Source organism: Mastigoproctus giganteus, chromosome 9 (assembly GCF_048544385.1).
Source record: "Mastigoproctus giganteus isolate SK-2022 chromosome 9, ASM4854438v1, whole genome shotgun sequence".
Taxonomy (NCBI): Eukaryota; Metazoa; Arthropoda; class Arachnida; order Uropygi; family Thelyphonidae; genus Mastigoproctus; species Mastigoproctus giganteus.
The window spans coordinates 172106829-172132941 of record NC_143583.1 but is presented as its reverse complement, the minus strand read 5'-3'; the positions used below and the strand labels follow the sequence as shown (position 1 = coordinate 172132941).

At 36.3% G+C, this 26113-nt stretch overlaps 1 protein-coding gene across 7 annotated transcripts in view; it reads left to right on the top strand.

Annotated features, from left to right (window-relative positions):
• LOC150080888 (casein kinase II subunit alpha-like) overlaps window positions 1-26113 on the top strand; it is a 496207-nt gene that overhangs the window by 167399 nt on the left and 302695 nt on the right. For 6 of the 7 annotated variants that reach the window (XR_016547403.1, XM_090381537.1, XM_090381540.1 and 3 more), the window contains 3 exons: window positions 8064-8114; window positions 8198-8257; window positions 24369-24452. Coding sequence is in view for 6 of the 7 variants with exons in the window: in XM_090381537.1 (XP_090237663.1) it covers window positions 8064-8114; window positions 8198-8257; window positions 24369-24452 (195 nt within the window). In the remaining variant the exon portion in view is untranslated. The remainder of the gene's footprint in view (window positions 1-8063; window positions 8115-8197; window positions 8258-24368; window positions 24453-26113) is intronic. The other variant, XM_090381541.1, reaches the window with a different exon arrangement.

Genomic DNA, 26113 nt, shown 5'->3' with positions numbered 1-26113 from the left:
AAAGGAGGTTAGGCAGACGAAGGCAGAATAGGAGAAATCTTTGGCAAAGGATGCAAAGAAAAACTGCAAAGAGTTCTTTAGCTATGTAAACTCTAGAAGGAAAGGGATGAATCAGATTGGTCCACTTGATATCGATGCTACAACTGTTGATGATCCTGCTCAGGTAACTAATAAACTAAAATGAATATTTTGCATCTACATTCACACATAAGGAGTTATTCAGGGAGGGGAATGCCAGAGGTGTATTCAACTCTGGCAGTAAGCTAGATAATCTTGTAATAACTGAGAGTAAAGTGGAGGAGAAATTGTTGAAGATAAACATAAGAAAGGCATCTGGGTTGGATGGAATTTATCCAGTTATATTAATGGACTGGAGATGTGCAAATGTGACCCCAATTCACAAAGGAGGATAAAAGAGAGACAGGTAATTACAGACCTGTTTGTTTAACTTCTGTTCCAGGGAAATTAATGGAGGTATTGGTTAAAGAAGCATTGCAGGATCATCTAGACAAGACTTGTTATAGCTCGGACACTGCATGGGTTTGTTAAGGGGAAGTCTTGTCTGACTAATTTGATTGGATACTATGATGTAGTCACAAAGGAACTGGATGCAAAGAATAACTTTGATATCATATATTTGGATCTTAGAAAGGCCTTTAATACTGTTGCACATGGAAGACTGCTGCACAAATTGGATGTGGCATTGGAGGCAAATTGCTACTATGAATAAAGGGATGGTTGAGTGGGTGAAGACAGAGTGGTAATCAATGGACACTGCTCTTCGTGGACTAATGTTATTAGTGGAGTCCCTCAGGGTTCAATGTTGGGTCCATTGTTGTTTTCTGTATTTATAAATGATATTGATGATGGTATATCAGGCTTAATGTCCAAGTTTGCAGATGATACGAAGGTTGGCAGTTTTGTTAATGACAGTACACTTCTGCACAAAGGTTGGCAGGTTTGTTAATGACAGTACACTGCTGTAATAGAATCTAGAATAGTTGAGCAGATGGGCTGAAAGGTGGCAAATGAAGTTTAACCTTGACAAATGTAAAGTACTACATATGGGAAGCAGTAATCCCAGAGTAAAGTATCAACTCTGTGGTACCATACTGAAAGCGGTAGAGAATAAAAAGGACTTGGGAGTAATGGTGCAGGCAGATAGGAAGTTTTCTGAGCAGTGCAGACAGTCTGCAAGAGTAGCTCATGGTTTCTTGTCAATGATAAACAGGAATTTTTCCTAGCAGTGATAAGGAAGTGATTATCCCCATGTATAAGGCAAAGGTCAGGCCACACCTTGAGTACTGTATACAGGTCAGGAGGCCTCATTTTAAGAAAGATGTTGAGCTGTTGGAATGAGTACAGTGAAGGGCAAGAAGATCAGTATCAGTGAACAGAACAAAGGGTTGCTCTTATGAAGAAAGGCTTAAGTTTTGCAAATTACAGTGTGTGGAGACTGGGGACCAGCGAGGTGATCTGATAGAGGTGTATAAAACCTTGAATGGTTTGAGCATGCTCAATTGATGGGATTCTTCCTCTTGCTCAGAATAATCACCTGAGAGGGCAGAAATTCAAATTGAGGAAAGCCAGCGGGTGGTTGATTGCTGGAACAAACTTCCATCTGTCGTAGAAGTTGATAGCTTAAATAGATTCAAGGCAGAACTTGACAAACATTTGGAGCGAGGGGGATGTGTGAAATAAGGGGCTTTTTTTTTGGCTGATGCTATATAAGCTTGTTTTCTTGCATTATGTGCACTTCTAATGCTAATAAGAATAAATTTTTGTGATGCTAGCAAAAACTGGAAAAAAAAAAAAAAACACAAAAAAACACTTCAATATTCAAAATGTATAAATTATTTCCCAGAATTAAACTTATCGTGAAACTAGGGAATAACCCCAGGGGCTCAAATTTGGTGACAATGGGCTTGTCACACCCAGGCTTCTGAGCTGGACATCTCTTTCTCGGGGATTCCTTTCTACTTCTGACTTGCGCACTCTCTCTCTCTCTCTCTCTCTCTCTCTCTCTCTCTCTCTCTCTCTCTCTCTCTCTCTCTCTCTCTCTCTCAGGGTAACTCGGAAATTTTTTTTTGTCTGGTGTAGCATACATAAGCCTCAGGCTTCCTTGCAGCATATGGGTAATAATAATATAAAATTCGCTGGTCTCACATTTATATTGGGTGGCCAATTTTACTTAAATTAAAACCCTTAATCGTATGTTGTTCTTTATGAATAATAATAACTTAATTTTTTTATTTTATTTTTATATTTTTGGACAATTTGCATTGAAATCAGTCATTATTCATTAATAATGTATTTCAGAAATAGAATATAAGGCACAAGTTAGTAATGTGGAAATATAAACACACATGGTATTTCTCTAGAGGAATGGTTCCGAAACTTTGAAAGCTTGAGGACCCCTTCTATAAAGGAAATATTTTGGCAGACCTCCTATTTTTAGCTGTTGGTTTTTTTGTAGTCAGTAATTAATAAACTACAATAATAATAAGCCAGTTTTTTTCTTTAGAAATAATTTTATTATAAAACAATTACATTTATTTCTAATCTTAATAGATTGTATGGGTGTGTATACAATAATTATGTATTTCGGTAGCTGTGTGATGTCTGATGTTGTTTCTTTGCCATAAGATTCACAATGTTAAGTTCACTGTTTGACATGTTGATTCTCAAGTCACGTTCCACATTCAGTCGGTTTCGTTGTTTATTTTTTATGTACAGCAACATGGAGAAAGCCCACTCATAAAGGTAATTGTACAAAAGGGAAGTAATTTCTGAAGGGCTTTATCTGATAATTCTGGATAAATATTTTTCACTGATAACCAAAAATTAGGGAGACTCTTTTGTTTGAAAATAATTCTTAAGGAACCATCACACGATAACTCTCTAAGTTTATCCTTTTCAGAAATTGTCAAATTGTTGGTTTCGTGAATATTTTTGCAACTAAATGGGTCCCTGATCCAGCTTTTATTAATTCTGGTTGAGGAAAGTAATGTCTGAAAGTTTCTTTTAAATTTTTCAAGTGTACAGTAAAAATTTCAATTATATTTTCATGCACTTTTTCTCCAGAGTTTTGTACAAAATCAAATATGGTTGGAAAGGAATCAAAAACATTCTTTTTAAGTCGATTCTCCCACGATTCTATTTTTGTTTTGAGATTATGGCTTCTATTTTATCTTCAACTTTAAAAATGTCTGCAGTCGTTCCTTGCAAACCTAACTTTAGTTCATTTAAGTAACAAAAAATATCAGCTAAATATGCAACCTTCACTAGCCAAGAGAAGTCATTACAATGCTCTTTCAAAGGGTAATTTTTTTGATTAATTTAAAATACTCTTATTTCATTATGAAGTTCAAAAATGCAATTCAAAACCTTCCCACGAGACAACCAACAAACTTCAGTATGTAGTAGTTGTTTATGATGGCTTCCCATTTCATTACATAAAACTTGAAAAATGATGTTATTTAGTGGGCGAGCTTTAATAAAATTTACTACAGATATAGCTTCATCCAATGTTGTTTTTAAATCGGGCTGTATTTTTCTGACAGCAAATGATGCAAAAGTGTGTCCAGATTGTATTTGATGCTTCATTTTGAATTAAACTAAACATCCTGCTTACTAAACATCCCTAGGACTGGAAAAGTCATAGCTCGAGTGCCAGGTGTACTAATGCCAATATGTTTTGACCAATTTAGTTTATTAATTTTTATGAACTCATTTAAACAAGTGAAAAGTGCTTGCCCCATAGTGTGAGTTTAAGAGCTTTACAAAATAAGAAATCTTCTGGAAATTTACCATCATATTCGTATCAAATAAAGGCAAGTAAATTAGCATTGTTGGAAATATCAGTACTCTCATCAAGTTGCAGTGAAAAATACTGACTCTTTTGAATGTGTTCATTCGATTGATTTACAATATTGTTAGACATTTCTGTGATTCGATCACTAATTGTGTCTGATAACGAAATTAAATTTAAATATTTTGTGGCTCTGTCTCCCACCATTTGTGTAACCATTAACTTCTCGGCAGTTGTGTGAGGTTTTCCTGATTTTGCTATTGAGAGAGAGACCTCATATGATGCAGTAATGGCCTGTTGATTGTTGCTACTAGTTGTGGTTTTTCCTATGAGTTTCTGAGTTGCTTGTAATTCTTTTAATTCCATTTGGAAAAAATCAATCGATTTATCGGCATATTGTTTGTTTTGTGTCCAGGTGGTGCCTAAGCTTTGTTGGTTTCATGGCTTCATTTGATAATATGTCAAAACATATGACGCATAAAGAATTATCAACATTGTCAACATAAGTACTTGTAAATCCAAATGTTAAATATTCTGCAGAGTACTTGCGTGTCTTGTGCGTTAGTATCTTCTTTAAAGTTTCTAAGTTGAACAAGGCGTGCTGCTGTCATCAAATGACTCTGAATTATTTCTGCTTTTACATTTTAGTGATGTACTACTCTTTAACCAACGATCGATTTCCTGGAATAATAAATATAATTTAAATACTAATAAAATATCAATAAAAATCGCATATAAGCATCAAACAACACTGTTCAACTTACCTCAATTTTTCAACAGAACTTTCGCGATGTAAGGATCAGACTAAAACTGTATTTGTAGCCATAAAATCAGGCAACTGAAAATGAGTGCTGTCACCACAGATGGGCATGCGGAACTGGTGAAGGGTGAGAATCACTTGTGCATGCAGCATGGCAAGTGGTAAAATGCGAGTTTCCCAGAACAACTCTTATTGTCGAGATCAGTTCGTGATTATCTTAATCTGATGGCAGAACTGCCTCGAACTGCTGCAATGCCGATATGAACAACTGCTAGAAAGAAAGAATCACAATTAAGAGCACAAGACGGCTAACGAATTCAGGGAAGTAGTTTTGAAACTGTGGTCCGCGGACCCCCCAGGGGTCTGCGGACCACAGTTTCAAAACTACTCCTCTAGAGAGAATTAATGTGGAGATGCAGTTCACTTATGTTCTTTTTATGTTTTTGCACCACAGCTTTTCATAACATCATCAATTCAAGCTACATCAGTTCTACATTCTGATGTAGAACTTGAAGAAAAAATAAGTGTGAATGAACCAGACCAGCCAAGAAAATGATATAGGATGGCAGGGGATACTTTAAATCAGAAAGCAATATCTGACGTCTGAAATCCAACAGATTTTAGGCTCATTACTGTGTTATGTACTCAATCACAGGGGAACTTTCTCTCCTTCAAAATATCGATGCCAAGAACTCAGCATGAAAGTTTAGTCTTATTAAAGATAAATATCATTATCCATGGTTCTGCTAAATTGTTAATATCCATTTAAATTGTGAAAATGAACCTGAATGAGCAAATCTGCTATACATTTAAAAATCTGAAATATCATAAGTATGGCTGTTTCAAAGCTTACTGGCTTCGCAATCAGCTGGTGGATGACTATGTTAGTTAACATATACTGAACTAAGTTAATGTATTTTGTCTAAATGTACAGCCAAGTAATGTTTGGAAGAAAACTTCAATTTAAACATATAACAACCATTGCTTGTGCATTTCCTTAGAAATGAGCTGTAGTAACTTTATTCAATATAATGAAATAGGATGTCAAGGGATATTTTAATGCAGAAACAAAATTTATACTTAACACACTATTGCACCTTAAATCTGTATGACAGATCTTAAATCTGACAGACTTAAATTTGAAAGATTTGAGGTGCATTACTATGGTAGGTATATGATCATAGAGGATGGTCGCCTACTCGATAATGACAAATCAATAGGCTTTAAAATAGCTGTTCTTGCAGTATCTCAGATTTTTAAATGTATAGCAGATTCACCTGTTTAAGTGATGCTATACAATTTAAAAATATATTAATAACTTAGATTGAATAATGGTATTTAAGTTGGACATAAGACTAATCTTTGGTCTGAGTTCTTGACATTGATCTTTCGAGAAAGTTCTCTGTGATTGAGTACCTATTGCATTAATGCACCGTATATCTGTTAGAGAGTAACATTGATAGGAATAGATGCAGGATTCTTATTTCGCCTTCATGCTGAGAATGTTACCCAGATTACCCAGATCTCTTCCCCTGAAAACTGGAAAATCACAATCCCCTGATGCAGAGATCGGCACAGGCATCACAACACAATTTAACTAATGTAGTACATCATCCCAAAACAATAAGATAAGCAAAAGATTAGTGAGCATGGTTGCAGAAAGAGAGGTTAACAACCAAAAGTCATCATTTTTCATCCTCCTACACACACAGCTAATAAGCTGTACCCTATTATCCACTGAACCAGGATGTAGGATCAGCCAGTACCATTGAAGTCCTTTTCTGACAGTATAATGGTTTTGCCACTTATTTGGAGAGATCTGGGTTTGAATCCCCTTAATGACTAAAGGAATTTCTAAAGGTCTCTTCAATTGGAGCTATAGTTTGCAAAACTGAGCCGGATGGAGCAGGTCCCTCTCCCTTCCCCCCCATGAGTTATTCTGGATTTCTCAGCCAGCACGGCATAAAATTGGCGCATGAACGCACATTTCTGCATACATAAAACCCATATGATCTGAGTAGCTGATGTTCCGTAAAATCAATAACAAGTATCAATGAAAAACAGTTGCAGCCAGAGAAAAGGTTTTCCCATACCTCTTACTTTTGCCAGAAACTCAGACAGAAGTAACATTGTAGGGTGTTTTAGACTATAAAACACTCGGCAATGTAAATATTTTATAAAACCAGCGATGAAGAAACCAAAGTACACTTTTAACATATGGTCAAACCTGTAAATCTTGGCTACAAGTATGTTCAACCGGTTCTCTCAAACAGGGGCCCCCTGCACTCAAATGGTCTAAATAATAATATCATCTTTCCCACCTTCTATCAATGAGCCTATTGCCTTCTTAATGTCTAGTTACCCACATTATCGTCACTCCGGGAGCGCTTGCATGAGTTGACTTGAAAATTGCTACAAGTAGAGCATATACTTCATTCTCAATGTGTATGTTTCATTTGATATCGAACGCAGGACATTGTTTAAAAATGTAATTTTTAAACAATGTCCTGCAAATTTTTAAAAATGTAATTTTTAATGTAATGCGTTCCGACAATTTGATTATATGGGTTGAGTTACAAAAATATATAGATGTTTGTTTACTATAAATTGATGCACATGAAGTTCTTGCACAAAAAAGAAACTAAAATGATAAAAATGAAAAATACTAGTAAGTTCAGTAGAAATGATTTTTATTGCAGTATGTACATACCAAAAGAATATAAGTGAAGTATGTACTGTAGTTTTATTTTGAAAAATAACTGATCAGCTTAGTTTGCACAGTTTTTTTCTTCTTTTTATCTGCACACATCTCTTTATTACATCAAATGTCATTTTGCAACGCCTGCCTTACTTTCATACTTCAATGTTTGGATCTAGAAGAACACTCAGCGCCATTACATTTCTTCTTTCCACTCATATTTGCATATAAAGGTGTAACGTTTTTAAAAAATAATCTTTAATAAAAATACATAGCGAAAAATATTTGTACAGTTTGCTCGGAATCTAGAGTGTTTACTAATGAATGAATGCTAGCAGAGTCCGTATATAATGGGAGTTTTGACAACAGTCAGAATGGCCTTGAATCCATAATGCATTGGCCTACGTGCTGGCATTATAATACATACATATATACCTTATCAAATGTATTGGTGCGTAATGCAATTAATTTGTAAACCACGCTACAGGGAAACCCGCGCTGTTCGAAACCGCGCTATGCGAGGTATTCCTGTACTGTCAGCCATCTGTCAAGTAAACAGTTATGTTGCTTATCACATCATCCCTTGAAAATATACTGCTTTACTCTTTTTTACTTAACTTTTTTGTGTCATGTAAAGATAAATAAACAAAAATACTGTATATCCACAAAAAAATTCTTGAAGATAGTTGGTTATTTGCTAAATTTTTCTGTATGTTGTTTACATAATAGATATAGCTTATATGAAAATTTTGAAATTTGATAAATGAAAGATTTTTTTTTTTGTTTTGTTTTAGTCTCGAACACCAGCATTAATATTTGAGCATGTTAACAATACAGATTTTAAGGTGAGTAATATATCATAAACATTTATACTGGCATCTACTATTTTTTCATAACATTTTTACTGATATTTTGTTTTTGTTTTCAGCAACTGTATCAAACATTGACAGACCTGGATATTAGGTTTTATTTGTATGAACTTTTAAAGGTAAGCTGATTTAATGATTAAGGTTCGTGTTTTAATGATTATTGTATGCACTTTTTTTTATATTCAAACTCTGGGTGTAATAAATAAATAATGCATAAACTGAGCAGCAATTTTATGGGTGACACCTACTCAATAGCAAGTAGAATCCCACTTAGTAACTCTCAGAAATTCCTACATTTATTGTGACATGTCACAACCTTTATTTCTCATTATACACTCCACTGGAAAGCAGACAATTGGAAGAATGTCTCTTCTTCTTCTTGCAGAAAACACTGTAAGAACTGGCAGGAACTCCAAAGGCAGTGAGATGCCTATATTCTAGAGATATCCTAGTGGAGACAAGGAGTTACAAAAAGTTAAGAGAAATTGTTGAAAGTGATGAACTTTGGAGGAATACTGGTAACCATCACCTTCTTCCCGAGGGTTCATCTCGGAATGAGATTTACTCCACTTTGCATTAGATGAAATCTGCAACAAATTAAAAGAACAAGGAGTAACAAATGTCAGAAGAATAATTATCTGAAGAGATGAAATGTCATTCCCACCAGAAATCTGATTCGAACTTTTGACAAGCATTGACTTCCAAATCATAAAAGCAGGATGCCTGACCTGTTCAGGGAGGTCATGCATTCGAAAAAAAAAAAAAAAAAAAACCGTGCAGTGTTTCAATTGAAAAGGGATGATCCTGCCTATTCTAGAATGTGTGACTACTTGAAACAAGAGAAGGCCATTCCAAAGTAAAAAAAACTGAATATAGGTTACATATCAGGAAGCAAGAAAAAAATGATTTAATCAAGCATTAGAAATAAACCTTCTTATGCATAAATAGTAACAAAAAACTGTTCAGTCAGAACGCAAACCAAATTTCTCCTCCCCCACAAGTATTTCCCCTGTAGCCTAGACCTTCTGAGCTCCTGTTTTAATGGTCACAATTACTCTTTCACCATTAAAACAGGCAACAACAACAATAAATGCCTCCATCACAATGTCCACTGGATATCACAGCCTTGCATAACAAAAATCTAGAAGAGAAACTTGAGTCTCTGCCTCAAGAGGAAATGAATATATAAAAGAAAGGAGACAACCCTGTTTTAGAAATCTTTGTTGCAGAAGAAATATATACAGGGTGCTCTTGTTTTCTGAAGAGAGAAAAGCAAAAAAACAGAGAAACATAAGTCCAACACCCTTCAGAAACAACCAAAACTGAACAAAGAACTGTTTTATACAGTAGGAATGTTGAGATTTCTATAAAAATATCAAAGATATCCAGCTTCTTTTAGACCATTATGCACCAATCTATCTCTTCCTCCAAGAGGACAAGATATACCTCTGGGTATAAGACAATCCAAACAAAAATTTATATAATACACTGCAAAGATAGAATAAGTGAAGAGTCATGGTGGCATATACATCCTAGTAAATACCCTTTTTCCAGTGCAGCATACCTCTGACCAACCATCTTAAAGCCATAGCATTCCTCCTTTTGGCATTTGTGATGTGAAAACATCTTTGGTGGTAACTGTAAATTTTTCTCACTGAAGTGAAACCGATTGATGACGGAAATGACACAAATGATGTCACTACTTATATGAGACTAATGACGCTAACTCAGTCACTATCGTTGATTCGGTAGACTAAGTAGCGGGTGTGAGCATAAAAAGTTACATCATTCATACTACATACAGTCAGTCCTCGTATAACACGTGTTTACACTACACGAATTCGATCATACATGATTTATAAATAGGGGAACGATATCTTATATAACACCAACCGAATTCGCTTATGTACGATTCGCCTTTGTGTTTACAAGAAATGGCAGTCGAATGCAGAATCACCCCAACCGAACGCAACATGATAGGAATGAAGAGAAGATTCTGAAAATTTATTTGTTTTTTTATATTAGTGAAGGGGAAAAACATTTCACCATAATAACGTAAAAACCAACACAATTTCAGCTATCGGTATAATTTCAAATGCAATTAGATCGAGTTTACTACCAGTTTATAACAGATTCCACTAGCAGAAACGCAACTGGAAATTGTTTTTATTGTTTTATGGTAGTAACCCCTAGAAATGTGCTTTAGTAAAATGTGAGGTGTTAATAGTGTATCTCTGCCTTAACAGTGTTGTTTATTCAGTTGCTACACTCATGCAGCTTTGTTTATGTGTATCAAACGTGCCTCCTCATTTTGTAATTGTGCTTTATTCCCTAAAAATGAGTAAAATACTTAAAAGGTGTGAAAAGGAAGCGTTCTGGTGAAGACACTGCAGATTCAGAGAGAAAAAGGAAAGCAATGTCGATAAACAGAGGCAGACTGGATCAAAAATTCTTACCCGGGAAAATTTGTAGTGGCCTCATACTAGGGTTTATGGCCAAAATCACACCGGCCTCCGGCCCACCAGGGTTTCCCCAGTAAGGCTTATGGCCGGTCTGCTTCTGTCGATAGAGAAAAAATATGAAATTGTGAAACGCTTTGAGCGAAATGAAAGACCATGTGATATTGCATGTGCTACAGACCTAAATGAGACAACACCGAGAATCACAAAGAATGCAGAGAAAATAAAAACAACTTTCATAGCAGGAACAACTCAAAGTGTAATTAAAATCCATTAGATTAAGACACAAAGAATTGGAAGAGATGGAACGGCTGTCATCTGCTTGGATAGAAAATCAAACAAAAAACAAGTTTGCTTACGATAGAAGCAAAAGCATTAGCAATATTTTATTATGTAATAATCATAATAAAATACGTAAGTATTTTATTACGATTATTTATTGTGTTTGGTAATGTTTTGGTTGCAAATGTGTGTTCCATCTTAGGTGGTTGGCACATAACCCTATTTTTCTCATAGGGCCTGTTGTTTATATTGCACGATTTTGCATTGCACAAGGGTTTCTAGGAACACAACTATCGTGCTATACGAGGACTGACTGTATTTTGGATTGAAGTAAAACTGATTGGTAACTAATATTGATTTGGTAGAGTAAGTAGCAGGCACGAGAATATAATGTTACCTCATTTGTAACTTCTAGCTGTTTGATTTTAAAAATTTAAATGGTTTTCAGTTTCTTTTGTCGTCTACTATCAAATTGTGAAAAGTATTGAAAATACAATCTCAAGTGTATGTTTCCTAGGGATGTTTTCACATAAAATAAAACATCTTTCATGCATACAGGGTACGCTCGCTGATTTTTTTTTTTTTTTTCATTATTGTATTTATTCTCATTATATCTACCACGTGGAGCTGTTATCAATTATGATGAATTGGAAAGCTTCATTCTACAGCTGTCCACTCTTTGCTGCATACTAGGTGATTTGAATGGCCACAGCCTTTATGGGGAAACAGACATCAGTAGTCGAGGGCAGATTGCAGAACAAATCCTTAATCAACACCTCTCCCTCCCGAGTGACAGAACTGATACCTTTTTCATTTTCCCACTCACACCTCCTCCATCACTGCTCCCCATTCCTCTTCCCTGTTTTCAGTTGGGAGGTCAATCAAAATTGTTTAAGCAATGGCCACTACCTCTGTGTTCATCAGCAGTACATTTTGTCATTCCAGCCCCCCATCTTTCCATTGGAAACTTTGAAAAACCAAATGGGAGTCTTACTGAAAACTAGTCTCCTTTGATACAGAAATAGTCTGTCAAGAAATGATGCTCTAACACACATCATAGAATACATAATGCAAGCTGCCACGCATTCCATCCCTAAAACCTTTGCACACTCCACCCAAAGATATGGTAGATTGTGGAATACACTTGGCAAGAAAAGCACAAAATAAGGTGTGGGTAGATTTCATCGATATTCCACCATTGAGAACCTAATACTCTTTTAGCAAGCTCATGCAAAAGTAAGATGTACAAGACGTAAAAGTTGAAAATACTCCTGGTCCGAATCTTGCATCATCCACATGCCAATCAATTTGTATGAAAGCTGTCTGAAACAAAATCTGTAAAATGTAAGGTAAATACAGAAATTCTCTCTCCAATATTGCAGTGTAATGGTGGTAATGTTGCTCAGCCTACTGCAATAGCAAATGCATTAAGTGATGAAACATTTGCTCAAGTGTCAGTAAGAACATTTTACTCCCAGAAATTTTTAATAAACAAAGAACAAATAGAAAAAATTAAACTTAATGTCTGCTCGGTGGTGTCCTTTACATTGAATAAACTTACGTTCCATAGCCCTAACATTGTGTATATAAAATCTTGGAAAAACTGGCGAATAAATGATACCAGACATTCCATCCCAAACACCTCTGCACATTTCCTGCTTCACCAAAAGACATGCACAGGTTAGTGTGATTCCTAGAGGAGAATTTTAATCAATACTCAATGTGGCTTTAGACCCAATAGATATACATTAGATCACTTAATAAGATTGGAAACCAGCATAAGAGATGCCTTTCTAAATCAGAAAATCTGGTATTTGTGTTCTTTGATATTGAAAAAGCATACAACACTTCCTGGCAGCATGGAATCCTGCAATATCTTTATAATGTGGGACTCAGAGACATTTCCCACTTTTAATTAAAAACTCCCTCTCAAGGTGAAATTTTTAGGTCAGAATACAATCTTCTCTCTCTCTCACAAATTTTCTGTCAGGAGGAAGCTGTTCCACAAGGATCAGTCTTGAGCACCATGTTATTTGCAATCAGAATGCTCTTTATGTAGATTACTTCAGTATCTATTGCCATTCACAGAATATGAGAACAACTGAAAGACAACTGCAAATTGCTATCATCAGTGTCAGTGCATTGGCTTTAAATAATGGATTCCAACTTTCAACATCAAAAACTGTTGAATCACAATCATTAGGCCTATAACACTCTCCTATTCTCAGTTTTGTTTTTCCAGTTTATCACATCAAACTGACTCAACATTGCACTTATTACCCAAGTTTTGTTTTGTTTCAGACAACTTGATGCACCACCTTAGATTTCTTCTAATTAATTAATTTAATTAGAAGGGTAATTAATTTAATATTCTTCTTAACTAAGGACATAACTTCTCCATGTCTCCTGTCCCGTCTATCCTTCCTGTATACATTGATCATTCGTGTATTAAGAATTTGCAGATAAAGGAACCACTAGGTGGCAGTGATCACAGTGTACAGATGTGGGATTTACTTAAAGATTTAATTACCATCAGGGGTAGTAATAGTAATGGTAGTAATAGTAATGGAGGCATGTGATGCAAGAAAGCAAGCACATCAGCTTATGTAGCATCAGCAAAAAAAAAAAATATATATATATATATATATATATATATATATATATATATATATATATACCAATTTCATACATCCATTCCCACTAAAAGTTGGTCCAGTTCTTCCTTGAATTTATTTAAGCTATCAACTTCCACAACGACGGATGAAAGTTTGTTCCAGCAGTTAACCACCCGCTGGCTAAAGGCAAATTACCGCACATCTATTCACCAGCTATCTTACCTCAATTTGAATTTATGCCCCCTCAGCTTAAGCAAGCAGACAAATCCCCCAGGGTATTACATCTGCTGAGTATGCGTTCGGCACACCCGGGGTCTAGAGCTGGATATCATCATTCTTCTCTTTCTCATTGATTCCCTTCTACTTTTGTCTCTTGTTCTCTGTCTCTCAGTGTAATTCAGAATTTTTTTTTTTTTTTTTTTTTCCCCTTCCGTAAAGGTGAGTACAGTGGTCTCCGACAGTTTTTAAATTCTGTACAGTGGGATCAACTGATGATGTTACCAACAGTAAATTCTAAGTGGGAAGCATTCAAGGAATTAATCGTGGATGCTACTAAAAGTTTCATACCTATTAAGAAATATTGTTCAAGGTTTAGACCTAAATGGTTATCAAATGAACTAATGAGACTCGTAACAGAGAAGAAAAAATGCATGGGATGCATATAAATTATCAAGCGACTCAGAAGCCCATGGGAGATATAAGCTAGTCTGTAATCAGGTCACAAAGGAGGTTAGGCAGGCGGAGGCAGATTACGAGAAATCCTTGGCAAAAGACGCTAAGAAAAACAGCAAGGATTTCTTTACTTATATAAACTCTAAAAGGAAGGGGATGAATCTGATTGGTCCACTTGACATCGATGGTTCGAGTGTTGATGATCCTGCTCAGATAGCAAACAAACTGAATGAGTATTTTGCATCTACATTCACACATGAGGAATTATTAAGGTTTGAAAATACCAGAAGGTTATCAAATTGTAGCAGGATACTTAATGATTTTGTAATAACTGAAATCAAAGTGCAGGAGAAATTGTTGAAGTTAAACATAAGAAAAGCACCTGGGGTGGATGGGATCTATCCAGTTATATTAAAGGAGGCGGCAAAGCAACTAAGCAAACCCTTAGCCATAATTATGAGAGCATCCTTGGACTCAGGGGAGGTTCCCACGGCCTGGAGATTTGCAAATGTATCCCTCAATTCACAAAGGGGGAACGGGATTGAAGGGTTACACAAGTAATTACAGACCAGTTAGTTTAACTTCTGTTCCGGGTAAAATAATGGAGTCACTGGTTAAAGATGCATTGCAGGATGATCTAGACAAGACTGCAGCAATAATTCAGACACAGCATGGGTTTGTTAAGGAAAAGTCTTGTCTGACAAATTTGATAGGATATTATGATGTGGTTAAAAAGGAACTGGATGCAAAAAATAATTTTGATATCATATATTTGGATTTCAGGAAAGCTTTTGACACTGTTGCGCATGGAAGACTACTGTACATATTGGAGCAGAATGGTATTAAGGGTAAGTTGCTACAATGGATAAAAGGATGGTTAAATGGGAGAAGACAGAGGGTGGTAATCAATGGTTGCTGCTCTTCGTGGACTAATGTTATTAGTGGAGTCCCACAGGGTTCGGTGTTAGGTCCACTGTTGTTTTGTATATTTATCAATGATATTGATGAAGGTATATCATGCTTAATGTCGAAGTTTGCAGATGATACAAAGATTGGCAGGGTTGTTAATGACAGTAATGGCAGTGTGCTACTGCCACAGGATCTAGATAATTTGGGCAGATGGGCTAAGAAGTGGCAACTGAAGTTTAACCTTGACAAATGCAAAGTACTGCATATGGGTAGAAGTAACCCCAGAGAAACGTACCAACTGTGTGGTACTACGCTTAAGGTGGTAGAAAATGAAAAAGACCTGGGAGTAATTGTGCAGTCAGATATGAAGTTTTCTGAGCAATGCAGACAGGCTGCCAGGGCAGGTCATGGGGTTTTGTCAATGATATATAGGAATTTTGCTAGCAGGGAGAAGGAGGTGATTGTCTCTCTCTGTATAAGGCAATGGTCGGGCCACGCCTTGAGTACTGCGTACAGGTCTATAGGCCTCATTTTAGAAAGGATGTAGATTTACTTGAACATGTACAGAGAAGGGCAACAAGATTGGTGAGGGGAATGAAGGGATCCTCTTACCAAGAGAGGCTTAAGTTCTGCAAATTGTAGTGGCTGGAGACTAGGCACCTGCGCCGTGATCTGATTGAGGTGTATAAGGCCTTGAATGGGTTGAGCATGCTGAATTCTGATGGGATCCTTCCACTTGTTCAGATTACGAACCTAAGGGGCCATAAATTCAAATTAAAAATGACAGATGTGGAATAGATGTGCGGAAATTTGCCTTTAGCCAGCGGGTGGTTAATTGCTGGAACAAACTTCCACCTGTTGTTGTGGAAATTAATAGGTTGAATAAATTTAAGGAGGAACTGGACAGGCATTTGGAGAGAATGGTGTGATTTTTTTTTGGCTGATGCTGCATAAGCTCATACACTTGCTTTCTTGCATCACTTGCCACCACTACTACTACTACTACATTGTACTCCCCATATTCAAATTCAGCATCACTTATATCTGAGTGACACCATGTTTCTACTATTCCTACAGTGTCTGAATTTGATGACTTAATCAGTATTTCAAATTCATCAAATTTATTTACAGTGCTTCTAACATAGTATACATGCAAGTATACATGCACGTGTTCTTACTCATAATTACCCTAATACAGCCTATGTATTAACTTGTTTCATGATCACTCACAGCAGTCCTTGAAATCTCTAGCAACTTGCTTTCAAGGCTGCTGCATGTACCAATAGTAGTATTGTAAGAATTACTTTCACCTCTGCCTGCGTCTCTAGTTAAGCTATTAGTCTATGTATCCCCACCAATCTAGTAGTTTTCTAACCCACCTATTACTTCCTCAATAGCATCAGCAAATATTCTTGCACCCCCCTTCTATTCAAGTGTATCCCATCCCTGTAAAAACAGTCTCTCCTGTTAACAAGCACAGACCACACCGAGAAAAATTGTACCCCACAAGCCTTGTACAATCTCTTCAGGGCCGAATTGATTAACAGGGCCCTCAATATATACCTCCTTCTTTTGAGCCTGGGCAGAATTGCAGTCACTTTCAAATTTAATCTTAACTCTCAACGTTTTTGCCAACATTGGCCTGTACTCCTTAAGTAAGTCATCAGATATCATTAGTGCCAATGCATACAACAGTTTCACCTTTTGTGCCCTTAAAAGATATCTGCTCTACAATGTCATCTACTTTTGTCCCTGGAAGACATACCCTCTTCATATTCTATCTATCCTTCTTGCAGAACATATTTCCTGTTTCTCTGACCATGGAGTAATCAACAACAACTAGTTCCTGTGGGACCAGCACATTCTGCCTTGAAGATTGCCACTGTGTTGTCTGATGCACAAGAGTTGGGTAGCTGAGAGCCTGATGGTCCCCCATTTTAATTCCTTCGAGGGCACCTGTCCTACTCTTCAAACTCTCATAAATGCTCATCAAAATGCTGAGTTGGTGCCTAATATTTTCTCACTCTCTGCACCTAGCACACACACACACACACACACACACACACAAAGACGTCCTCCTTGGTTAGATCATGTCTTGTTTCAAAAAGGTCTGCAAACATTTCACAAGTTGCACATTGTTTTAGGCTGTGATGTATTCCTGCACTCCTGCTACTTTATGCCTGTTGCTTTGATGCTCTAGTCTGGAGCATTATTTCCATTTAAATACAATTTAATTGATTAACAATGAAAATTAATAAGATTTATAAATTTAAATGATTAATTGACAGTACTACACTAAACTAATAGATTCCTAAATGCAGTGATATATATTACCTTGTCTAGTTTTTACCTTATACCTTATGCTATACCATAACGATTGCAATGTTAAATTAGTTATATCCTTGCCAAAAAGTAAAATTCCTTAGCTAAACATAAAAAAGATATATGCCCAACAAGTGATTAGAACCTTCGAGCTACTTATTTATCACAATTAAAACCTTCCTATTTCTCTGCAATACTCATTATGTGCTACAATATTCGCACCAAAAATGGTTACCCTATTCCAGGGTAACATATATTGACATGTCCACGTCTATATATGTTACCCTGGAATAGGATGACTAGATATCGATGGCCACAATTGGGACAAAAATAAGTTTTAACCCTTAAAATCTGGGACAATTTAAAGTTATCCAAGATTAGAGCCCATATTATCTAAGCATGGTGAAGTTCTTGTTTTCTGTGACAGTGGCAACTTCACTCTGTTTTGGTAATATGTGCTCTAAAAATGAAAAAGAAATGTTTATGAAATTGAAAATATGGTTAGTGTGAACATGAAGTATTGGCTGACTGAGTGGTTGCCCAGTATGCCATAATCCAATGGTGGGTCTCAAGTGCTTGAAGAAACAAAACAATCAGTAATAACATGGGTCCCTAAAAGTAGACTTTGCCTTGGGTTTGGTATCATCAAGCTGGTGCTGAGTATAGGCTTATATATTATAAATATAATTTCTGTAATATATTCGAAAAATAATTAATCAGTGTTGCAATAAAATACATTGGAAACCAAATATTTTTGGTCAGTAATATTTTATTGAACTTCTTTCTCCACATTTGGATTATCTTATAAAAATCACTACACATTTAATCTGACCACTGAATATTTATTTCTGAAAATATTGTTTCAAAATTTGCATTATATATGGAATATCGGGCAAAAAAGCCACATAATTTCACAAAATTACAAAAAGTGTATGGATATGAGCAAAAATTCCAATACTGTTGAAATAATAATTTGAATTTTTTTTTTTTTTTTTTGTCATTTTCCAAAGTTTTCACCTTTAAAAATTGAAGTGGAATAAGGATTTTTCAAGAGGATTACATACTTCATGGTATGTAATTCCATTGAAAAATTTCAGCAGTTAGGTTATCAAACAATGAAGAGTATTAAGAAAAATGATTATTCTGTAATAGAGATTATTGAAATTTCATAAAAATTATAATTACATATTCCTTTAGGAGGGCTACTTCAAAGTAAATTTGGTGTTATCAACAGAAAAATTGAAAAACAAAAATTTGTTCTTTATAAGTCTTGTCCTAAATTGAGGTAGATAACTTTTCATTGGTCCCATGCCAAGCTTGTCTATGGGTTGCTTTGTTTGGTTTTTTTTTTTAAGGAGCATTAGCAACTAAGGCCATATTGCTCCGGGTCATGCGGTGGTCATTCCCTGACCTTTCCGCATCCTCCGTATTTGGTGGTGACGGGCTCGAACCCCGGTTTAATCAAGAAGCATGTGCTACGCACTGCTGCTCCTTCCCACCTGGCTACGGAGGCGCCTCTATGGGTTGCGGATAGTGAAACGACCCTCAATGAAGATTTGCTGTGAATAAATGCAAGTGGATAAACAGTCTCGGACAATGAGACAACATTCATCACCAGTAAGTGGTGGTGGTGGTGGAGTAGACTGTGTCAGGTCTACCACTATAAAAAACTACATAATTCCTATTATGATTGATGTGATATGGTGAGGGTTGGCCGCCATCAAATAAACCAACAACCAGCTCGATGTTGAGGCAGCAACCACATTCTTCCTGACCAGCAGAAGATCACAGAAATGACAACGGTGGAAGGGAAAAGCGGCAGGCAGAAGATCAGAAGTCTGAGAAATGGCTGGTGCACCCAACCCCATAGAGGGCCATTGCTGGCGAGGAAGGCAATTGGAAACCACCTTGTACATCTATCCCTATTAGCTCCATGACATCAGAATCAAATATTAGTAGAAACAGGACTCAGCAGGCAGAAGCTGTGTGTGTTGTTATCAGCAGGAGAAGTAACAAGGCTTCTCAGGTCATAAACCAGCAAAATGTTTGTAATAATTATCCATTTATGAAGATTGGCACATGGAATGTAAGAAAAATAGAAAAATGTTAAGGAAAGGGAAACTCAAAAATGTGAAGAGAAAGAAATTATGAAAAACAGACTGAATTTATTAGGCATGGCGGAGACTAGATTGAAAGATGAGGGAGACTTTATAAGTGAAAATATAGTGATAGTAATGGAGGCATGTGATGCAAGTAAGCAAGCACATCAGTTTATGTAGCATCAGCCAAAAAAAAAAAAAAAAAAAACCCCCCAATTTCATACATCCATTCCCTCTAAAAGTTTGTCCAGTTCCTCCTTGAATTTATTTAAGCTATCAACTTCCACAACGACAGAGGGAAGTTTATTCCAGCAATTAACCACCCGCTAGCTAAAGGCAAATTTCCGCCTATCTATTCTACAACTTTCTTTCCTCAATTTGAATTTATGGTTCATAATCAAAGCAAGTGGTAGATTTCCATCAGAATTCAGTGGGCTCAGTTCTTATGGTATAAGGTTCAAGGGTGCCTTATACACCTCAATCGGATCACTTTGCAGATACCTAGCCTCGAGCCATTGCAATTTGCAGAACTTAACCCTTGCTTGGTCAGACTTGAGTACTGGGTACAGGTCCAGACCTGTACCCAGTACTCAAGACGTGGCCTGACCATTGCCTTATAAAAAGGGATAATCATCTCCTTTTCCCTATTAGCAAAATTCCTGTATACCATTGACAGTACCCCATGAACTACTCTGGCAAATTGTCTGCATTGCTAAGAAAACTCCATAGCTGACTGCACAATTACTCCCAGACCTTGTTCATTTTCTACCACCCTAAGTGTAGTACCACATAGTTGGTACATATCTCTGGGGTTACTTCTACTCATATGCAGTACTTTGCATTTGTCAATGTTAAACTTCAATTGCCACTTCTCAGCCCATCTGCCTAAATTTTCTAGATCCTGTTGCAGTATCACACTGCCCATTACTCATTAACAACCCTGCCAACCTTTGTATCATCTGCAAACTTTGACATTAAGCCTGATATATACCTTCATCAATATCATTGATAAATATACAAAACAAAAGTGGGCCAAACACCAAACCATGAGAGATTCCACTAGTAGCATTAGTCCACGAAGAGTGGCATTCATTGATTACCACTCTGTTTTCTTCCACTCAACTGCCCTTTTATCCATTGTAGCAACGTACCCTTAATACCACACTGCTCCAATTTGTGCAGTAGTCTTCCATGCAAAACAGTGTCAAAAGCTTTCCTGAAATCCAAGTTTATGATATCAAAATTATTTTTTGCATCCAGTTCCTCTGTAACCACATCATAGTATCCAATCATATTTGTCAGATAAGACTTTCCCCTAACAAACCCATGCTGTGGATGAATTATTACTATAGTCTTGTCTATGCATCCTGCAATGCATCTTTAACTAGTGACTCCATTATTTTACCCAGAACAGAAGTTAAACTAACTGATCTGTAATTACTCGTGTCACCCTATAACCCCATTTTTGAATTGGGCCTACATTTGCACATCTCCAGTCTGTGGGGACTTCCCCCGAGTCCAAGGATGCTCTCATAATTATGGCTAAGGGTTTGCTTACTCCCTTGCCCCTGCCTTTAATATAACTGGATAGATCCCATTCACCCCAGGTGCCTTTCTTATGTTTAACTTCAACAATTTCTCCTCCACTTTGCTCTCACTTAATACCAAATCTTTAAGCACCTTGTTACAGTTTGATAAACTTCTGGTATTTCCCCCCCTTAATAACTCATGTGGTAATGTAGATGTAAAATATGCATTCAGATTATCAGCTGTCTGAGCAGGATCATCAACAGTTGAACCATTGATATCAAGTGGACCAATCTGATTCACCCCCTTCCTTCTAGAGTTTATATAATATAGAAAGGAGAGAATGACAGCCAGCGAGGAGTAGCTATACTTCTAGATAAAAATAATGCACAGAAAAGCCTCAAGAAAGTGATGGAAGTCAATGACAGTATTATAGCTGTAATGTTCAAGGCAGAGCCAATAGACTTATTGATTATGCAAGTCTGTCTACCAATAAGCATACTGATAATGAAGTAAGTGAGGTATGTGAACAGATAGAGGAAATAATGGAAGAAGAACTGGGGAGTGACAGATGCATGATCATTGTGAGATTGGAAAGCTGTCCTTCATGAAGGAAGAGAAGGTGACGATAGATTAGGGACTATAGACTTGGGACAAGGAATGAGAGGGGCAAGAAAACATTAGAATTTTGCCAAAGAAGAGAGATGTTTGCCTCAAACACATGGTTTAGGCATGAGAAAAGCAGGATTTATACCTGGAGAAGACCAGGGGATATTGACAGGTACGAAATAGACTATATTTTAGTCAACAAAAGGTACAGGAATGCTGTGAAGAACTCGCAATGCTATCTGGGTGCAGTTGTGGATTCTGACCACAGTTTCATAGCAATGAAAATGAAAATTACACTCAAGAGAATAAGCGATTCAAGAAATAGAAGGAAATGGAATTTAAATGTACTGAAGACTATACTGGCTGGAGATTTCAGAGAGGCAATTGACAGGGAGATAGTGGAGGGGGGAAATAGATAGCAGAAAGAAAATTAAGTTAGATCATAAAAGGATAAGGAAACCATGGGTAACAAAAGAAATGATAGATAAAATGAAGAAGAGAAGAAAATGGAAGCACCATTTTCTGTACAATGTTCAGAAGAGGCAAGAATTAAATATAGAAGTTTAAATAATGAACTTAGAAGGGTAACAGATGAAGCAGGAGAAAAATGGTGGAAAGAACAGTGCAGAGAACTAGAGGAAATGGCAAGAAGATGAAGAAGTGATCAATGTATGAAAAAGTCTCGAGCTTAACAAACAAGAAGAATAAGACTTGTGGAAGATAAAAGACAAGAATGGAAAAATTCTTTATGACAAAGAACACATAAAGAGGAGATGGATGGAATATATAGAAGAGCTATATGATACAACAAATAAACCGAAAGTCTGGCCCATGACAGCAAGACCGAAATTAATAGAAGAATTTGAAAAGGCAGTGGCCTCATTAAAAAGGAGGAAGGCAGCTGGCTGGATGACATACCAGCAGAAATTATAAAAGGAGTTGGAGAGGAGGCTGGCCCAAAGACTTTCTGAAATTCATAATTATCCCATTAGAAAAGAAAAAAGAATGCAACAAATTGTACTGACTATAGGACAATCAGTTTAATTTTCCACTCCTGAAAAATATTACTTAAAATTCTCTCAGAATGAATTAAAGGCAAAGGTGAAGGATTGTGAATTCATAGAAGATCAGTTCGGGTTCAGAGAAGGTTGTGGGACCAGAGAGGCAATAGGAATATTAAGAACACTAGTAGAAAGAAGCATGGAAATAGGAAAAGATCTAGCAATCTGTTTTGTGGATCTCGAAAAGGCTTTTGACAGAGTGAATTGGGTTAAGCTAATGGAAGTCTTAGGAAAAATTGGCCTAGATAAAAGAGATTTTAAACTAATTTGGGACAGACAGCTGTGATTCAGATTAACGGAGAGGAGTCAGAAGAAGTAGACAGTGGTAGGGGTGTAAGACAAGGATGATCCGTGTCCCCTTTACTATTTAATATGTATGCAGAAACATTGATGAAAGAGTACAAAGAAGAGCAGAAAGGAGGTGTAAAAGTAGGAGGGGGAGAAGATAAAGACAGTAAGATTGCAGACAACCAGGTATTGATCTTGATAATAATGAGGAGGAATTACAGAGATCCTTGGAGATCTTGAATAGCAAAGTTTTTTTTTTGTTTTTTTTAGGAGCATTAGCAACTAAGGCCATATTGCTCCGGGATATGCGGTGGTCATTCCCTGACCTTTCCGCATCCTCCGTATTTGGTGGTGACAGGGTCGACCCTCGGTCTAATCAAGAAGTGTGTGCTACGCACTGCTGCTCCTTCCCACATGGCTACGGAGGCGCCTTGAATAGCAAAGTAAAGGAGTACAATATGAAGATATTGTATAACAGAAATAAAACCAAGATAATGTTAATTTCAAAGTGGCCAGGAAGAAGAAACAATGTAACATTAGGTGGAATAAGATTGGAACAGGTGAGCAGATACAAATACTTGGGAAGCATAATGGGCAAAGAGGCAATTAGTAATAGAAAAGAACTATTGAGAAGAAATTTAAAGATGGAATTAAGAAAGCAAATGGGTGAAAACTGTAATATGGACTGTTATACTATATGGCCATGGACACATGGACACTGGGAAGAGAGAGATCAGACGGTTAGAAGCTTTCGAGATGTGGCGTGGAGGAGAATGAAATGGGGTGGATAGAGTGAGTAACGAGGAAGTATTGAGGAAAGGAGAAGAGAGTACCAAGAAGAAGACAAGAACTTTATAGCACATGTTTTGAGAAGAGGAAGCATGCTGATTGAGGGGAAGATGTGTGGGAAGAGAAGAGAAGATTCTCCTCCTCTTTGTTGGGAGAAGGAGAATCAGAATAATGGATTGGATGAGAAGAGGAAATTATGCAAGAATTAAAAGGAAACACAACATAGAGATGACGTTAATGGAGCCCTGAACCTGCCTTCGGGCAGAGAACTCAAAGAAGAAATTTTATAAAAGTTTATTGTACTGACCTTTCAGTACAGTATTAGAAGTAAACAATACCTGCATTTAAGCTAGTTGAATATTTTAGTCCCTGATGCCTCATTAACTTAGTAATTTTATGGGAAATTAATGTAAATGTGAAAATCAGTTTTTATTTGAAATTATGCCGCTTGGAATTTTTTATCCATAAATTATGAATTTTTAAATTGAATAAAAAAAAAAAAAAACTGAAAACAATCATTTCCTCATTCCCCTATGTGGTCGGTATAAATTTATTATTATTATTTTTTTAGCGACGCCTGTAAATTTCTTTGTTTCAGGCCTTGGATTTTAGCCATAGTATGGGAATCATGCATAGAGATGTCAAGCCACACAATGTTATGATTGATCATGAAAATCGAAAAGTAAGTTGTTTGAATATTACTAAGTCTTAATTACTGTTTGCAGAATATCACCAATAAACTTAATTGAGTCTAATATGTGAACGAACTTTATGTAATGAACATTAACGTAGAATAAAATTAAAACTTAATATATTACAGTTGAAGCTCTTTATAGCAACTCTCTTTTTAACATCCCAACACTTTATTACATCCTATGTGGGTGGTCCTGGCTTATATTGGAGAGGGCGCTCTGGTTGCGGAAGAGAACAGTCAGTGGATTTTTGGCTGCTGTACCTTTATAAACGCTTAACCCTTTATAAGGGATAAGCGTTTTTAATTTTTACCGTATTCTTTGTTAATTAACATAGTACATTGTGTTTTACAGAAGTATTAAATAGGTTTAGTAGCATTCGTTAGCTCCCTATTTTGAATTTAACCAACAATTTTTGGAAGTTACGACTCCAGTGTTGGCGCCAATATTGTTGAACTAGCCGCCATATTGTAGTCGATAAGAAATAGTGTAATGTATATATATCTCGAACTGATAGCGTAAGGTATAAAGTAAAACTAGATGGTGTTAATACAAAGCACTGTATTAGGAATCTGTTAGCTTATTATAGTATTATCAGTTAATCAAAAATATTATTAATATTATTAAATTTCATTGTAAATTATATTGTATTTCGACGGAAATGATGACCCAAACTAGAGCTGTGAAGCAAAGATCACAGACTAGCGAGAGTGCTGACTTGGGGTAGAAACAAAGAGAGCAATTCTCCAATGCATCAGTCTCAAAAAATGTGCGAAATGTGAAATGTTTGCCGACCTTTCTAAAACAGGACATGATCTATCCAGGGAGGATGTCTTTGTGTGTGCTAGGTGTCTAGAGTGTCAAGAAATTAGGCGCCAACTCAGAGTTCTGATGTGCAGTAATTTGCCTTTAGTCAGCAGATAGTTGATTGGTGGAAAAGACTACTATCTTTTGCTGTGGAAGCCGCTAGCCTAAATAAATTTAAGGCTGAGCTGGACAGGCATTTGGAACGAATGGAGGGGTGAAATGGGAGGTTTTTTTTTTTTTTGGCTAATGCTGCATAATCTTGCTTTCTTGCATCGTATGCCTCTCAAGTGCAGCCTACTGTGAAAGTGAAATAACTGCTATTGCGCACCTTTGTAATTCGCTTTTAAAAGATGCCATTGAAACAGCGCATTGTGACAGATTATTTTAAAGTACGAAAAATTCTCTTGTTAGGTCTTGCTAGGTATGTAACCTATGTAGTGAAATTTACAATTTAATTGTAACCTTATTGTTCTCTATAATAAATGCAAAATTTAAAATTTACAATTATAATCTTCTTGTTTTGTTGCTGGTTTTTTGAACAATCAATGTCCTTTCGATATGACTGCCGTTTCTCTCATTCCCCTACAGTCTGTATTAGCTTAAAATACTTGAGTATATTAAAATACATTAGTTGCCATTCATTGATATGATATATTTGGTACCATGGGCACAAAAAAAAACATAAAACAAAAAAAAAAATATATATATATATACACAGGGTTATTCAAAATGAAGTCTGGGGGGGTCAAACAATTCCTGTACTGAAACCCCGGACTTAATTGGACTTAATTTTGAATAACCTTGTATATATATATATATATGTATATATATGTATATATATATA